The sequence below is a fragment of the Armigeres subalbatus genome, chromosome 2 (assembly GCF_024139115.2).
Source record: "Armigeres subalbatus isolate Guangzhou_Male chromosome 2, GZ_Asu_2, whole genome shotgun sequence".
Lineage (NCBI taxonomy): Eukaryota > Metazoa > Arthropoda > Insecta > Diptera > Culicidae > Armigeres > Armigeres subalbatus.
In genome coordinates, this window is record NC_085140.1 from 104,637,496 (window position 1) to 104,656,533 (window position 19,038).

The following is a 19,038-nucleotide window of genomic DNA, read 5'->3' on the forward strand; positions in this document are numbered from 1 at the left end:
AGTTCTATAAAATCTCTAATTATAATAAATAACAGAACAATAAGAAAAGCAATTTAGATGTTCATGGATTAGTGATATACTTATTCGAAAAATGTTTTTATTTTTACTTCAACCATTATCATTTTTATTGTGACTCTAAAGTTAGTATTTGAACTGGTTAAATACAAGAAGCGTAAGTACGTTTCACGAACTACAATTACTGCGTAATTCATTTAAGTTTGGTTAGCTTAGAGCTCTTTTATCAAGAGATTTTGTCATTATTTTGTGATTATACATCTTGAAATGGGAATATTTTTGTTCGGAAAAGCTGTGATCCTGTGCTGCGCTCCCATTAAACCGTTAAAACACGGCATTCAGTCTCTTTCAACATTTGTGCAATTTTAGCTTTTTAATCGACTTCCTCCATGTGAGAAGCATCCTCGGCATCGTCCACTAGCGGTGGTGCGTCCCCGCCGGCACCGTCACCAGCAGCAGTATCCTCAGCGACGGCGGTCTCATCTTCGTCGATTCCGAGACCGAGCTTCACCATGCGGTAAATGCGGGAAGCGTGCACTCCGGGCTCATCCAGCGAGAAACCGGACGAAAGAAGGGCAGTCTCGAACAGCAAAATAACCAGATCCTTGACGGCCTTGTCGTTTTTGTCGGCTTCAGCACGGAGGCGGAGCGTTTCGATGATCGAGTGGTCGGGATTGATTTCCATGTGCTTCTTGCCGGCCATGTAGCCCATGGCGGAGGAATCGCGCAGAGCCTGTGCCTTCATGATACGTTCCATGTTGGCGGACCATCCGTACTGGGAAGTGACGATACAGCATGGCGAATCGACCAGACGATTCGAAACGACGACCTTTTCGACCTTGTTGTCCAGGACGGATTTCATCACCTTGCACAGGTTCTCGAACTTGGCCTTGTCCTCTTCGCGCTTCTTCTTCTCTTCCTCGTCTTCTGGCAGTTCCAAGCCTTCCTTGGTGACGGAGACCAGCTGCTTGCCCTGGTATTCCTTGAGCTGCTGGATGACGTATTCATCGATGGCCTCGGTCATGTAGATGACTTCGAATCCACGCTTCTTGACGCGCTCGACGAAAGCCGAGTTCTTGACCTGTTCAACGCTTTCTCCAGTGATGAAGTAGACGTGCTTCTGGTTTTCCTTCATGCGGCCAACGTAATCGGCCAGAGAGCAGTATTCGTCACCAGAAGCGGACGTGTTGAAGCGCAGGAGATCTGCCAGCTTTTGACGGTTTGAGCTATCTTCGTGGATGCCGAGTTTCAGGTTCTTGCTGAACTGGTCGTAGAACTTCTTGTAGGTTTCCTTGTCTTCGGCCAGTTCCTCGAAGAGTTCCAAGCATTTCTTGACCAAATTCTTACGGATGACCTTGAGGATCTTGTTCTGTTGCAACATTTCACGGGAGATGTTCAGGGGCAGATCTTCCGAATCGACGACACCCTTGATGAAGTTCAGATAGTCGGGGATCAGTTCCTCGCAGTTGTCCATGATGAAGACGCGGCGGACGTACAGCTTGATGTTGTTCTTCTTCTTCTTGTTTTCGAATAGGTCGAACGGCATTCGGCGCGGGACGAAAAGCAGAGCGCGGAAGTCCAGCTGGCCTTCGACGGAGAAGTGCTTGACGGCAAGATGGTCTTCCCAGTCGTTGGTGAGCGATTTGTAGAATTCTCCGTATTCTTCCTGAGAGATATCGTCGGCGTTGCGAGTCCAGATGGGCTTGGTTTTGTTCAGCTCCTCATCTTCGGTGTATTTTACTTTGACGGTCTTCTTTTTCTTGTCCTTCTTCTCCTCATCATCCTCGACGTCTTCAATCTTGGGCTCGTCCTTCTTGTCTTCTTCCTTCTTCTCTTCCTCCTTGTCATCGGCTTCATCGTCGCTGACTTCCTTCTCGCGTTCCTTCTCCACGAGCAACTTGATTGGGTAGCCAATGAACTGCGAGTGCTTGTTCACGATGGACTTGATCTTGCTCTCCTCCAGGTATTCCAACTGATCTTCCTTGACGTGAAGAACAATCTTGGTACCACGACCGAGAGGCTCGCCGGGGTCCTGGCGAACGGTGAAGGAACCACCAGCGGACGATTCCCACACGTACTGTTCATCGTCGTTGCTCTTGGAGGTGACGACAACCCTATCGGCGACCAGGTAGGCCGAATAGAAACCCACACCGAACTGTCCAATCATGCTGATGTCGGCTCCGGCCTGCAGGGCTTCCATGAACGCTTTGGTTCCGGATTTGGCGATCGTACCCAGATTATTGACGAGATCGGCCTTGGTCATACCGATACCGGTATCGATGATGGTCAGGGTGCCGGCTTCCTTGTTCGGGATCAGCTTGATGAACAGCTCCTTGCCGCTGTCCAATTTTGTGGGTTCGGTCAGCGACTCATAGCGGATCTTGTCCAGCGCATCGGACGAGTTGGAGATCAACTCACGCAGGAAGATTTCCTTGTTCGAGTAGAAGGTGTTGATGATCAGCGACATCAGCTGAGCGATCTCAGCCTGGAACGCGAAGGTTTCCACATCGACGGCGGCTTCCGGCATCTGGAAAAGAAGCAAATGTAAATGGGATTCGATTATACTTCTAAAAAGGTTCGGTGTGAAGGAAGATTCGCTCCCAATGGAAGACTAGCTAAGTTGGATTTTTCTCGCCATTCGTACAGAAGGCCCGATGTCCGAGTAGCGTCTTTTTAACGCCACGTGTACGCAGAGTCGAACGAAACTTTCGAAAACGAATCGTTCGCAAGCGCGTTCGTACGTAAACAAGAATAAGGGTGATTGGCTTTTATTTCCTGACCTGTTTTCGTGACGGTCGCATATTTGAAACTTTGGAATGAATCTTACCCAAAGATGTAATTCTACGTCAAACACTATTTTAAATTTTTCAATTAATTTCACAAAGGGTCGGGGATCTTCCAAATCGCACAAACAAAAAATTATCCGTTTTTCTGCCCAAGCTTTTGTGTAGATTTGATTGATCGTAAATATTATCGTGTTTTACTCGATCTTATAACTGAGGATATCCTATAACAAATGTACGTATGAATGGATATGAAATGATTCCGGTTTTTCTTGTACGAACAAAACATCATAAATCAGTCAAAAAGCTGTTTCATGTGGTTTGGCAGAACCCCGACCAGATATAAATCATTTATGCCTTGAAAAGGCAAAATGCGTCAACGATACACCCAATATTTTAACACGGTTGGCATTTCCTTATTTCTCGGTTAACCTGAACTTTCACAGCTTTCGAAATACCAACTGAATTTTCTTTGATTTTTTGTGAATTTTTTCATGGGGTGAACTCAAAGTTTCATTGACGCTAAAGGTCATAATCGACTAAAACCCAACCGTGTAAAAAAGGAACACCCGTTATTCATCATCAGTCATCTGAAAAGGATTACAAAATTCTTGGCTGCACTAAATGGAAATCCACAGGCGGTGAAAGTTATTTCATGTAAATCCTTTTTGTTTTCGGCATTATTCACAAAAATAGAAAGGCTAAAATTTTACAATTTTGCGTCACAGTTAGGTTAAAAATGTGATAAAATCGGATTCAAAACGCGATAAAATCGGGGGAAGGCGAAGCTGGGGAGTGACAAAATCGGGTCAGCTCTAGATCACACGACACAGATCATGCTAAAAGGCGTAGGTATTATGTACTTTAAAAATTTTCACGTGCCGTACATAATATACTGATATACCTATGGTAAGTGTTCCATTTTGGACCCCTACTCAAAAGTGACAGTTCGAAAATTATGAAATCTCCCGCTCATAATAATGGCTGGTGCTACCCAGCAAGACCAACAAAACATCTATCAAAAATGATTCAAGCAGGGTTATTTGAAAATTTTTGAACTGTCACTTTTAAGTTTAATTCCATTTTAATTCACGAATCGGACCAAAGCCAAAGTAGAATTTCTAAAAGTCTTATCTTTTGATTGGCATGCATCAATGAGAAGGTTCCTGCGTTTTAAATTCACAATTTCTACAAAAACTTATTGTGTTCGTTCGTTCGTTCGTATACTTTTAAGCGAAACGCATTGTAACGCTCGCCTTATTGAACAAACTAATTTCCTCAAAATTTCACCTAAGTATTGCTATATTCGCACGAGAAATTAGCTGAACAATATTATTTTTCTGAAGCCAATGGGGGAATTAGCATAGCCGGGGCATTGGGTTTAGTTCAGAAAATCAAGAAAATGTCGCCAGGATGGTCCAAAATGTGTATGTTACCCTATTATATCAAATTTTTATTAAATTTAGTCTAGATCAGAGCTTCCCAAACCTTTGGGTATGCGACCCACCTGGCAAAATTCTCTATGTCTCGCGACCCACCTATGAAAAAATGCATTTTACCAAGTAGTATTAAGCATTAATTGAATCAGAATGTCATGTTTCGGCTTATCCACATAAAAAATATTCATGTTACCTTACATGTACAAATGCAAAAAATGACGAACATGGTATTGTTTGGCAAAATGTTAGCGTTTTTATTTTGCTTCATTAAGGGGACAGCTTTTAGGCATAAATGTTTAAATAAAATAGCGTGGTGATGGATATTTAAAATAAAATGCGGTTTGAACTTGAAATAATGTTCCTGAAAAAAAAATGATTAAAAGGTTTGGCATTCGAGCTGCAATTAATATTTGTACTGCGCGACCCACCAACAATCCGCTCGCGACCCCCCTGGGGGTCGGGACTCACAGTTTGGGAAACCATGGTCTAGATCTTTACAAACATTTTAATATGATCGTCCTATGCTGTTTCCATCGTTTATTATAATACCTAGTAGCAGTTAAAATAATTTTAACTAATTTTAACATAATTATTATGGATTTTAGAGAAAAAGAAATTTAACCGGCATGATTTTGAATCACTAATTGGCACACCCTATCCTATCATCAGCTGGTCTTTATACACAAGGGGCAAGTGCCCTTCTCAATTTGATCAGGCAATGGACATTTTGAAATTATTATTATTGTCTTTATTAGAGAGAGGCATTTTGATTTTGGAATTATTTTTTGAATCAGTATCCAAAGTCAGAAAATCTATACAGATTGAAACACGAATTCGGAAGTCAAGCCTAGATTGAATCGATATGGAAAACGTGGTTTCTGCATTAAATGCAAATTTTAGCGAATTCCACTTTGCTGAAACAGCACTTACCTTGATTTTTGATTGTAGCCTTTGGTACCAGAAACACAACTGTTATTCGATCACAATCCTGAGCCACTTTCTGTAACACAAAAATCTTCCTTTTAGAGAAAATTCAAGAATTTTCCGCTGTTATTTTTTCTCGAACTTTTCACTACTCGTCAGCGATACCGATAACACTCATTCGCGAATCGCTACTCTCGGTCTCGAACAATCGAGGCGGCGTCGGCTTTGCTCGGCCCGAACCGGTTCGTGCGAGAAAACCGCACCGTCATGCGGTTGCGGTGAGAGGGTGAGAGCATGGCAAGGGGTTTGGTTTTTCTGGTCGAACTTAATAGCCTGTATAGACTACAAAATTTATCACTTGATATTTCCCCTTTTTTTTCCTGAAAGTTCACACTCAATTGGACTACACAGTTTGAAACAGCAACCTGCATAAATGTGATCTGTCAAAATTTTGTTGATCGCTTGACAGGTTGAAACGTCAGCCCTTTGTTATGGTTCAAATTCAATTAGCTTTGCTTGATTTTTGTTCTAATTCTTGCACACAGTAGTTAGGAATGGCCAACGGAAACGTTATTTTACGAAATGTTCAACATAAGAGAGCTTCGGCAAATAACAAGAACAAGTTTCATTGCCTTTACGGCTATTATTTTCTCGGCCTCAAAAGAGCACAGCTGGCAATTATTTACCGAAAAAGCCAAACGACTATCAGCAATTGGATTTCTGCTTATGAAGAAAACGGATTAGTGGCCCCCAAGCAGCGACAGCAGATAAACCGAAAATTTTCCGCTGAACAGCGACAATGGATTCTTGGACTCTATCAGAAGAACCCAGTGCTATATCTGGATGAATGTCGAAACCTGTTCCACTGCCAGTTTAGCAAAATAATAAGCGCAGCAACGGTTTGCAGAATCCTTCATGCGGAAGGACTGACCTGGAAGGCGTTGGAACGTAGGGCGATACAGATAAAGGAAGAGGAGCTACTGCGATTTTGTTCCGAAATGAATTCCTTTGATTGGGATATTTATATGCTTGTATTTCTGGATGAAGTATCCTTGGACAACAAGGGTGTTTTAAGGAAACGGGGATATGGAGTGAAAGGAAAAAGATTAATTTTTAGAGGTGAGTTCGTAAGGCGTCCAAGAGCATCATTTTTATGTTTCCTCGGTCTCCAAGGAGTTCTTGACAGCTTTGAAACTGCGGGAACATTTACGCGGAGAATATTTTTTGAATGTTGCCGCGAATTTGCTCTCCATAACGATAGAGTTCACCGTTATCCCGGATTCAACTCAGTTTGGATCATGGATGGCGCACGGATCCACTGTGATCCAAATATAATATTATATTTGCGATCGATTGTGATTATTCCTGTATTTTTACCTCCCTATTGTCCGTTTTTTAATCCTGTGGAGTTAATTTTTGGTATGGCAAAATCCCGGATCAGAAAAATCTACCCTGAAAATTCCAACGCCAATATGTCTCACCTTGCATTGGAAACATTCATGGGCTTGCGACACTATGACCAAAGACTAATTAAGACGTTCATGTCCCATACAACAGCCCGATATTTTTGCGCTCATGAAGTACTGGAACAAAAAATTGCATAACCATATCTTAAAGTAACCTTGCTTTGTTAAAAAACTGAGCAACTAATACTTCCTCATTGTTGCTAAGGCTACTTGATGGTTGTTTGGCAAATCATAACATTTACGTAACATTCAAAAAGAAAACAGAATTTATTCTAAAACTAACTTATTGTTCATTTTCAATTTCAGGGTTGAAGACCAGGATGATAAAAGAGTTTCCGAATATCAATGTAATATCAGACGCACTTTATAGCACTTTGCATTTTTTGTTATTCATATATTCCCTATATTTTGAAATCTCAAGTGTACGTCCAAAATTTCCAGCGATTGTGCTTATCGGAGTAAAATCGTCCATTCAAATAGGGGCGCACGCATCTGGGAGCCAACCAGGCTGATTTTACTTGATCCCCGCTATTATTCGTGATTATGGATCCTAGTTTCACATCAATGAGTTTTAGTTCTCTCACTGGCAATGCGCATTCATTCATATTTTGATACGTCTTGTACTTAACAGAGCAGCACCGAAGACCTATGAATTTTATGAAGAGGACGACAGAAATGGGAATGCGAATATTTCCATAAATTAGTCTAGTAAGCTTTAAAATGATAAAACGTTGAATTGTAAACTGACTACAACTGTAATGGTTCATTTTTATTTGCTTACAATGATTCCATAGCATGAAAACGAAAGACCGCACTTTGTCTATAGATCTATAAATATCCAACTATCTTATTCATGCATAACTTCATAATCCATAACATTTTCTTCAGTAACGAAATTGGTATAATAATGTTGAGAGGAAACATGCTTGTGTTTTCCAATCAGCACTTTAATAAAATTTGAAAATTATTTTTACTTTTACTTTTGCCTCTTAAGTTTAAACACCAAACAATGGACTATTCAAAATATCCATCTACGAATTATAATATGTTATCGATTTGTAGTCAACGATATTAGGTATATTATAGATATGAAGTATAACGCCGATTATTATCTGTTATTCTCGGCCAAAATTAGGCTGTTTGATGTTAAAGAAGCTTTCTCATTCTCATAGAATGTTATTCCTGCTTCTCCAGGCGTTTCCAATTTGGTCATACATGATTTTCTAGAACAAAAAAAAACCAGAACTCGATTTTTCTTGATTTTTCTACTTACGTATCAAAACAATGTTGAAGGCATCATTTCAAACATTGACTCGTAACCATAGGCAACTGCAATAGAAGGTGTATAAAAATGTAGGTCATCACAATAAAAAATCTAAACGCCAAACTTGGGTACCGAGGGACCAAATGCAGTACTAGAAGTGGTCCCTCGAATGAACTCTACAGTGACGTCTTAATTAGTCTTTGCTATGACTGTACGAGTTTATACAAAAAATGTGGTTATTCTTCTGGTGGATCATTCGATCCGTCAGGTGGAATGTGGAAAAGTTCCATTTCCCTGAACATGGATGACGCAGATGCCAACACAAATCCACAAACAGTGTAATTTCAGATATTTTGTTTTCCATCAATTACCTATTCAGAATAAATAATTATCAATTGCGAATCGTTTTTTATTGAAATAAAATCTTATCCAATACTTTAAGCTCGATCACAAATGGTCAACATCATCCATATCCGAGACATTCTCAGCTAAAGAACGGCTAATATCATCTTCCTCTGGTTTAATGGAATCCTGCATGGCTGTAACAATACCAGTGTTGGTCGAGCATCTGACTTTTAGCGCTTGAATCCGGTGCTTGATACGTCCACCTAAGGTTAGGAGTTCGTTTACCTCATTCTCCAACGTTGAAAGGTCTGTTGTGAACGCTTCATTGATAGTCTTAGCAACCGACAGCCCACTGCGAGCGCTTTCCAACTGCACTGCCTCCGAGATAGGAACCGATCGAAAAAATTTGATGATTGAATACGGCGGTAGTTCATTCATCCGACGCTCACGTTCGTGTGCAGGAACAGAGTGTATATAGTTCGCCCAAATTTTCCAGGAGCTTGCATGCCCGCTGAAGTGAGCACCATGGATGTCTTGAAGTTGCTTGGCTAATGCAGTTAGAGACTGATTGGTGGGAGCTCCCGCTCGATCACTGCTCTGGAACCGAATCAACTTCTTATCAACTAATTCCCACAGCTGCTTGCACGATACTGCAGTTGAGTACATGTGAACATGTACACGAATTTCCTTAGATCGCCAACTGATCAGTAGCTTGCTGTCGACTTTATCGACATTGACGCGCCTACGATTTACATGGTTTTGCAGGTAAACAAACTTTCCCAAGTCACCAAATGTTGGTTCGGTATTCATCCAACAAGGAACTTGGATTCCGTTGTCCTTCGAAGATAACTTCTTGCTTAATAACAGGTCTTACAATTTGCCATACTCCATGCAAAATATCCGCAACGGTATCACCATAAATAACCTCCGATGCAAACTTGGTTCCAGAAGTCTCTCCAACAAATTTGCGCTTGAAAAAAGTTCCACATAATGACAAATTGTTTTGTTTGCCCCGAAGCTTGCTGCATTCTCCGTTTGATTCACCGGTATCTAGGTTTCGAGGGTTGTTCTCCTTCGTACTAGAGTCATCGACATCCAAAGATTCACGAGGTTCGAAAAAAGAACCATCTTCGAGCGCTTCAATGGAAAACTGATCAGAATCGAAATTCTGGTCGTAGTCAATGGGACTGTTGGACAAAATCCCATCGGAGCCTTCCGATCCTTTTTCATTGTCGTTCATGGTGCTACAAGTGAAAAATGAAAAATGAAATATTTTAGTTACGCAACGAATACATCAGTAGAAAATTAATAATTGCTTACCTGTGATTACTTTCATAAGTTGTCCGCTTGGTGTTGATCACAAATTTATTTATATTTCGATGGTAATGGCAATGAAAAACAGACCGAAATTTTCTTGCCTACCGTTAGATGCAGGCTTATTCGTTTACTTGCTTTTTGTTTACACCATCTTTCTTGTGCATGAACGTGAACTGTCATTATATTTAGCAGTGTTGCCAGAATGACTGGAATATATTTGAACATAATTATAAACTTATTCATGGGAATATTTTTTTTCATTTTCGAGATATTTTTAGGAAACATTTTATTTTAAATACCGTGTTTATATTATACATGTTGAATATAGATATTTTAGTAGTGAAATTTGATTAAAAAGTACTTGAGCATGAAGTCCAGAAAAAGAAAAAAATCTCTAGTTTTACTGGCAACTATTATCAGCAGTAAAAAGTGTGATTTGCGAATTGTGCTGAGAATCCATGCTTCAAAGAAATCGGCAATATCTTGGCCTTACTCATACAGTAAAAAGTAAAATGCCTGCATTATTGTCTATCCGGTATTGCGACATTTAAGCTCAACTTTTGGCAAGTGAATAGAACTAAGTTGAATTCAATTGACTTGCCAAAAGGTTGAACACGTTCAACTCGAGGTTCAACTTTCTTTCATTCAAGTGAGTAGAATGAAAGTGTTTAAATTACAGTAGCCGTTCGATAATTGCAAAATGTTTACTTTTCAGTTAACGAATGCCGTTCGATAACTGCAACGCATTCTAGACGTCAAACGGTTGTCAATCGACGTCAGATGCAATAAAAGTGCATCTAAAGGTGCAGCGCAATGTAGCTGTCATCGATTTTGACATCAGTTTGAAGTACATTCAAAGTTAATTGCCTTTATGCCGGGTATTAAGCCACCCGGAGTGGAAATTAATTACTATGTCTGAAACTTGATTATGCATATGTACAACATGTGATAGATTTAGTTCGGAAAAGGTATTGGAGGGTAACCGCCCCTTCGGTGGGCTTTGATCCCACGACCCCAGTCGAAACTTGATTATGCATATGTACAACATGTGATAGATTTAGTTCGGAGAAGGTCGTGGGATCAAAGCCCACCAAAGGGGCGGTTACCCTCCAATACCTTTTCCGAACTAAATCTATCACATGTTGTACATATGCATAATCAAGTTTCAGACATAGTAATCAGTTTGAAGTTTAGCGGTCCGATAACTGCAAAACTGTTGCAACTATCGAATTGCAGCTAAATGACTTGCAGTTATCGAACGTCTACTGTATTCAATTGTCAAAAATTGAGCAAGTTCAACTTTCTTTTCATTCAAGTGAGTTCAAAGAAGAAGTTTAGAAAAAGATGTTTTTTTTCAATATCTTGGTTGTGCATATGCACAGCACATGTTTCGAAATGGACAAATTGATATGAAATTTGCGAAAAAGAATCCACGTGTCTTGGAGGGACTCGAACTCAACTCAACCTCCTACTCTCTAGATAGGCGTGATAACCCCTACACAACAAGACCACTTAAAAGTCACGTTTGCGGAAAAGCCATCAGAATCCGAGTACCAACCTCCACCGCGGTTAGCTCTCTTTTTTGCAAAATGAATATCTTTCGGATGCTTGATTTGTCCAATCTCCACATGTGCTTTACTGTTGTATATCCACAGCCAAGCGAGTGCACATTGTTTATTAAACGAGAGGATCGCATTCTATGCCCCCAACAACGGGTTGGGCGGATTTGTATAGAGTGCGAATCAATCACACTCTGCTGTGCCAAAGGCTTGCTTGGCTAAAGCATTTGATGAGTTTGATTGCCTTACGCTGCGGTCGCGTGTACTCAGACGACTAATGACGGTGGAAGACCGACACTTGATTACAATTATTGCATATTATTCGGCAACTCGGCCGTACGAATACAAACTATACAAATACTATACGTACTATACAAATCCGCCCAACCCGTTGTTGGGGGCATATAATGCGATCCTCTCGTTTAATAAACAATGTGCACTCGCTTGGCTGTGGATATACAACAGCAAAGCACATGTGGAGATTGGACAAATCAAGCATCCGAAAGATATTGTGGATTTACTTGACCAATGGATTCGAAGGTCGGTTCACTTGCCTATTTCAAACGTTCCCTTTTCCAGCAAGGTTTGCCAAACTCAATAAATGTTTGGTAGATTACCTTGTTTTTTGCTCCTTGTGTATCAAAACAGATGTCAAAACATCGGAGAAAGAAAGAGAAGCAAACAAAAAAACAGCAAAAAACACGTGGCAGACTTGTCAGTTTTAACAGATTTTACTATGAAGACGGGTGTGAAGTTGAAAACGGCGATTTAAACGACCGTTCGAGGAGCGACTATTTTGAACGGTCGGGTCCAATAGGAAAATCCACGTACAATATTCAATTTGCAAAAAAGAGCTAACCGCTAATGCTGCTTTTTTGCAGTGTATGGTTAATGGTATATTTTTCTCAGTTTGATTCTGGGTGCTGCGGATAGAGCCGCTTTTCTGCTCTCAAGCGAGTAGAGGGATATTTTGAAATCAATCCTATCCAGCTTTTTACGCTAGCCATAAATCTGGTAAGGGGTTATTCAACTATGACAGATGCTGTGTACATTTTTATGCCAGCATCCTAGTAGCCTTACTTTCAAATTTTGTTTTGTCAGGCATGCCAATAATAAGTTTTCGAATCACGGTAAATTATTTCAATAATATACAAAATAACCAATTTTGATTGCAGATTTTCTCACTGGACGCTGTGTATATATGTATATCTGCCATGCCCCATAAATTATACATATGATGATTTCGTTCGGATCAATCAGGGTTTGTCTTGATTATACGACATCAAACGATAGAATCTGTAGAAGCAAAATTTTTTATCTCTTATAATTTATATTATGCATTAAATTGTTTTTGATGGTATGGGATCACTGATCATACTCCTCTACCATGCTGAATTTCAACGGAGATATCAGTATTTATAAAAGTAAAATAAAACACTGCCTTATTAGAGCTACAGTTTTAGATGTAGGCAACGGCAGTGTGTTAATAATAAAACCAGGCTGCAGCTCCATTTTATGATCGTAAATAAAATCAATTAAATTTAAATAGGATGTTGGAGTCCTTGTTCATAGCATTCCTCGAAATTGTGTTAGACAGCATTTTCTCAAGCGCGTTTTTTGCCAGTGATACGCCAATGCTGTACAAGTATTCACTAGGAAATATAACGTACGCCAGCTGACAGAGAATTCTGAAGTATATTGTTACTGTACGGATCTTTGGATCCAGTAGATCAATTTTTATACAGGTTTTATTTAATTAAGACCGTGCTATTGAACTTGTGTCTGAACCGCCCGCATAAACTTGAACCATAGTTGGACCATCTCTCAGATCATACATGACCATAAAGAACAGTAACCCTACTATTCGGACTGTTCTGAATAATGAAGATAAACTAACCTCAACATAACTGGTTTCAACAGTATGATATGTTGTTTATAGCTAATTGACTATATGGGTAATAGGCGGTTAAGTATAATTACAGTAAAAAAATCGACATTTTTCAATACATTATTTTTGCTTCACATTATGTAGTACGGTTTAGATATAATCCCTTTTTTGAGATAAAAACAATATGACACGTAGTGTGTAAATAATAGTATGATACAAAATAAAAATGTCGATGTACCATATGTGCTATCTTTCAATAAATTGAAGAGTATTTGGATGTTTTCTTACTTTTTTATAACAAACGCAATATACAAATTTCATTACTGTCTATTTAAACCATTTTTATTACTATGTGTATCCTTTTTAATCCAACTAATGCATTAGATTGTGTTTTGGTAGAGCCAAGGGAAGAAGTATCCGGGAAGCTGCATCCGAGAAGACGCATCCAGGAGCTGCATCCGGAAAGCCGCATCCGTAGGGAGAACTGAGAAAAAAATCACATAATTATAAATTTGTTGATGATTGCGTGGGTAAAAATACTTACCAATGAAGGCTATTGCTTGCAAGACAAATTCATATTCAATGGTCTCAAAGTACAAGAAAAACTCGCCCTCAGATGGACTGGAAAAATATATCAAATTAATGTGATGGTATTTTATTTAAATTATTAGTACTGTCTAATTTCCATTACTTACCTATGTCTGGTTTTATTTTTGTGCACGACGTAAATATTTTTAAATAAACCTGTAATTAGTTAAGTATAAAAATTGCTTGTCAAATTGCCTGCTTCAAGCGCACCCGTATGCATCTCACTGAAATTAAGTATGGCAGCCACACGAGAAATGATTTATAACAAACAAACAAATACTGGTTGAACAACGTACACGTTTATCTTATTTGTATCATTAAATTATAAGATTTCTAATGTGTGCGTAAAATCGCAACGGAATAATTCTAGCTTTTGATGATACTTAATTATATCCATGCTACAAACAACATTGTAACTGTGTGAGTTACAAACAAGGGGTTGGACGCTGAGCACAATGTTCCATGCACATCTTTTTGCATTTTAAGGCACATGTGTTGCACACTCTGCGGCACACTTTTGACATTTGCATGATCAGAACATGAAACACCGGCAACCTTGCCAAATTTTGTTGTGATTTCATAGGGTAATCGCCTTTATATACGCAGATGCTCCAGTGTAAAAATCAACTACGAAACAAAATCAGCAAATATGAAACCAACATATACAACTAGAAGTCAACTGCATTTAAAGCTGGAGTTTTTTTAATTAATGCAGTTTCCGTGCATGGTACTGTGAATTTGATATGAGGTCGGCATTTTCGGTGATTAGGCGTGAATGAAAAACTTAGATAGATTTCAAATACATCTTCTTATCCAATGGCCCTACAATCCAACTGGAACATTACTGCCATTTGCATGAGTATGTATATTATGTGGCAAGTACAGATGACCGATGATACCGATGAAAAAATTTACCGAAATTCGTCAAAATTATTACCAATATCTCGGCTGTTGGATTCTCGGCAATTGGTAAACTTAGAATTTTAAGTGTGTACATTTGGGCCCAGGGAGCCGAGCATGTTTCCCACCAGATAACATTCTAAGCCGAGAAACAAACTCGCCATCATCGGATTGGCAAACCGACGCTTTTTCTCCCAAAGGCAACTAGAGATCCAATACATATGCAACATAACAACATGTATACGCTTGGGTAAGATGAATAATTTGAACCGAGATTCAATCAACCAAAATCAAATAAAAGAATGATACGAATATTTTCAGCCGACTGATATGCTGCGGTACCTTGAAATATTGAAATTAAACTTCCTACATTGTGATCTCGAAAAAGGGTTTGGTATAAATAATGATATCATTGTCTGATATAATGTAACTTGTCTTGTCTTGTCGGGAATGGTTGCATTTACCCTATACCAGCAGCAGCAAGATGTATGAGCAAAATCCTTGGTAAAAGAATCAGTATGCGATTTTCAATGTGTACCTGAGAAATTGTCCCCTAGCAACAATCGTATGTGAATTTAAATGTAGTATTCAGCAAGAGATTTAAACAACTTGAAGAATATTTATTGCCGACAATTATTACCATAAAACATTTTCAAACGAGGGTCACCTGTTCCGTATAGCTCTCCGAACTTGGCCCCGAATATGGTGAGAACAATAAAGTTCTTAATAAAATCGATAAACCACTTCAATTTTACGTTCTGTTGGCTAACATGCTAGCTGGTGATGAAATTGTAACAATTGATCCTGAAACAGATCGTAGAGAACGCTAGAATCTCCACATAATTTGTTCGTTGTTCTATTTCCGATGAAAATTTGATGTTGACTTTCTGAATTCTGATTTTGAAAATAAATGTTGACATTTGCACAGTGTTGCCAGACTTTCTAATTTGTCACGAGTAGCATGTCAATTTGACGTAAGGCACAAAGTGGAAAATCGTTGCACACTTTGGCACACATCTCGGCACACATTATCACACAAAATTACAAAACAACGAAACAAATTGTGCTCATCGACCCACCCCTTGGTTACAAACCATTTTACAATTATTTATCATTTTCTTTCAAATAATTTATGATAAAAAATTGTAAAGTAAAAATAAACTTTGAAATAATTTCATGTGGTATAGTAGATTAGAAATGTTGTATAATTTTGATGCTAGATCAACATATGGTCATATTTTAAATCGACGATGAGGTAGATAGTAACAATATTGCTTATTTCATGTGTATTGTAACAATAGTATGGTAGATTGTTTTTAATTATGCGGGCGAGTCAAGTCCTAACATCAATAGTTTTGTGTGTCAAGATATTGGGGTCTTTTGAATCGGATATTGAATTGAATTTGATCCATACAAACACCCAATAACCTATCGTTTCTCCATATACCGTGTATAGCATTTACATGCATTTTTGAAGCGCTAGAAAAAGTTTATGGTGTAGATTTTCTATGTTCATAGATTGAATCCCTCAGAATCAGTATTCCATGAATATTTGCACCATTTATGAGCTATGAAAATCAAGTTCATTAAAAGAATGTTGCTAAATATCGTCGTACGTCTTATTCTCCTAATGACTTTTTTTTGTGACTAGATGGAGATCGGAAAATTTCCCCTATAATGTGAAAATATTTGTTACAAATAATACAAAACTCAATCTAAGTTTATTTTTATTTTTTTCCCAAATAATAACAATACTTCTAAATATACACTGAAAGAAAGGACATGGTAACGCTGACCATATCAAGGGTAAAATCAAAAATAATTTACCACTTGAATTTGGTAGAACGCAACTCATATTTGAAACTACTGTGTTTGTCAGTAGTTTTACTATGCCGTATGCAGTGAAGCATTATAGCAGATTTGACTATTTGTGTAGACAGTTTTACTACACTGATAATAATTCCATGGTAAGTGCAACAACGGCAACCTGTTTTGGATTACTATGCCTGAAAACATTAGAAACAACCGCCAGGCGTTATCAACTTTACACTGATTTAGTCGATGTTACTATGCACAGGCTGTCAAACTGTCACTGTAATCCATAGTTAAATCAACTGTGTTTCCCAAAGCTAATATTACTATGCGTATAGTTGTAACCGTGATGATTTCTTTATTTTGTAGTAAAACGTAGTCAACAAAGTAGTGAACGAGCCTTTCATTCGCCATATTTTTTTCTCATCAACTTTGATGTGGAGCGCTTTATTATAATTATTTTGTTTCTATATTTTGTTAAAATTAATTCCATTCAACTTATTTGGTAAGTATTTACTAATTTTAATTATAAAATATTGACTAACGCATCGACATATTTTCAGAAACAAGATCAAAGTTCCGGTCCGGCGGTCCCAATACTTCAACTCCAAATTGCAGGTGGACTCGATTTACTGATGCTGTAGAATTTCTCACATAAAAAGGACTTTGCGTTGCTATACCTGCCGGCCGTTGCATCATTAGACGTATCCGCGAAGGTACAGGACTGGAAAGTTTGCTAACCAAGCAGATAGAACCGATAAAATTTCCATTTCACGATGATCAAGATGGTTACCAAACGCGATGTAGGAACTTTGACAAAAATATTTATCTACAGAATAAATCTCGGTTTATTTCTAACGCCGGAAATAAGTGAACAATAAAAAAACGATGTAGGCATCTGCAATAAAATCGAGTTTAAAAAAATCGTGTGTTTTTGTCAAGTAATTGATTGGAAACGAAATAATAACAATAATATTACAACCATACCTATGCTAATGGGAATCGACAATATAGTTCAATCTACCACGTTCAGTTTATGGCAAGCATAGTAAAACTGTCTACACAAATAGTCAAATCTGCTATAATGCTTCACTGCATACACTGTAAATCGACAATACTCATTAAAGAGTAAAAAGGACCCATTATTTACTGATATATGGAACTGTCAAAATAATGGGTACATTTATTTTTTTGATAATGTGTATTTTTCCTCCATTCCTAAGTTCAAAGCTACTACCCATTAATGGGTGAAAATAAACTTGACCACATTGTTGGCAGAACAAAACACAATGGGAGCGGATGAACCCCGAGAGATTTAGTTGTGAGTATTATTTTCGTTTTAATTAAACTTTTGAAATAAAACTAACTACAAACTGTTTGCTAACAGCTCATGGAGACATTGGACAATTTGCAGCCATCGGAAAACAAGGACGAAGTAGATCGCCGAAGTAGATCAATTCAGAATGCAGCCGTATAAGTGGGATCGTCGGTTGAAACGACGCTGTCCGGATTTTCCGGGAAGAATAGAACTTCCTAATAACCTACAAAACCATAAAAAGAGCCGATCTGTTTGTTTGTATCCGTAGTTCCCACTAGAAGAGTGCGACGGGATGGCAAAAGTTTTGATCCTACGGTGGAAAACACTATTCTTAGTACGTTATGGCGTATTTTGTTTATATTTATAGTTTGTATATCCTGGTGCATATATGTTTTCATTGGAATAAAAGCTATGCGAATTACATGCCCCGCTCTATTATTAAATTATATTTACATTTTTTTTTATGTCGGCGAATGTTGTTTTTTAAATAATATTAAGAGTGATTTTTATACATTTTCCTGCCAAGCTTTTTGCGAATAATGGGTAAAAATTACTCGCTGGTTTGACGTATGAGTGGTTTACTCATTAATGAGTAAACGCTGTTTACTCTTTTAATGAGTTGAACTATTTAACTTCATAATGGGTACTATTTTACCCATTAAAGAGTACTTTGCTGGCACAGTGTATACGGCATAGTAAAACTACTGACAAACACAGTAGTTTCAAATATGAGTTGCGTTCTACCAAATTCAAGTGGTAAAATATTTTTGATTTTAAGGCCAGTATCGACTTAAAAAGTAGAGGGGTTACGGAATTTTGTTCATTATTCCCAAGCGGAATTTTGACAACTGATCTGCATGGAGTAAAATGTCACTTGTACTTATGGAATAATCGAGCAGAATATTTTTCCGAAAGTAAAGTGACAGCGCCCATTACTTTGCGTGGGAAACTTACAAATTCCAATTTTGATTTTTGTTCTTGTCAGGTGGATACTGCTGAAAGAATTTTGTTTCGATTCTTTTCTTTTCCGATTCAGTAAACGAATTTAAAGGCCAGTATCGACTTAAAAAGTAGAGGGGTTACGGAATTTTGTTCATTATTCCCAAGCGGAATTTTGACAACTGATCTGCATGGAGTAAAATGTCACTTGTACTTATGGAATAATCGAGCAGAATATTTTTCCGAAAGTAAAGTGACAGCGCCCATTACTTTGCGTGGGAACCTTACAAATTCCAATTTTGATTTTTGTTCTTGTCAGGTGGATACTGCTGAAAGAATTTTGTTTCGATTCTTTTCTTTTCCGATTCAGTAAACGAATTTAACATGTGATTGAGATAGAAAAAGAAATTTCTTTTGAACACGATACCAACCTTAACATGTGATTGAGATAGAAAAAGAAATTTCTTTTGAACACGATACC

The 19,038-nt window shown here is 38.2% G+C and overlaps 1 protein-coding gene across 1 annotated transcript; it reads right to left on the reverse strand.

Annotated features, from left to right (window-relative positions):
- Positions 1-94: 94 nt before the first annotated feature.
- On the reverse strand, positions 95-5,342 carry LOC134210568 (heat shock protein 83-like). Its single transcript, XM_062686641.1, has 2 exons — positions 5,168-5,342; positions 95-2,542 (listed from the first exon to the last, which is right to left on the reverse strand). The coding sequence occupies exon 2, from the start codon at positions 2,540-2,542 to the stop codon at positions 389-391; it is 2,154 nt and encodes a 717-aa protein (XP_062542625.1). The 5' UTR covers positions 5,168-5,342; the 3' UTR covers positions 95-388.
- Between the last annotated feature and the right edge of the window lie 13,696 nt (positions 5,343-19,038).

Excerpts from the sequence above, each read along its gene's own strand:
- LOC134210568 (XM_062686641.1), bottom strand. The coding sequence starts at position 2,542 with ATGCCGGAAGCCGCCGTCGATGTGGAAACCTTCGCGTTCCAGGCTGAG.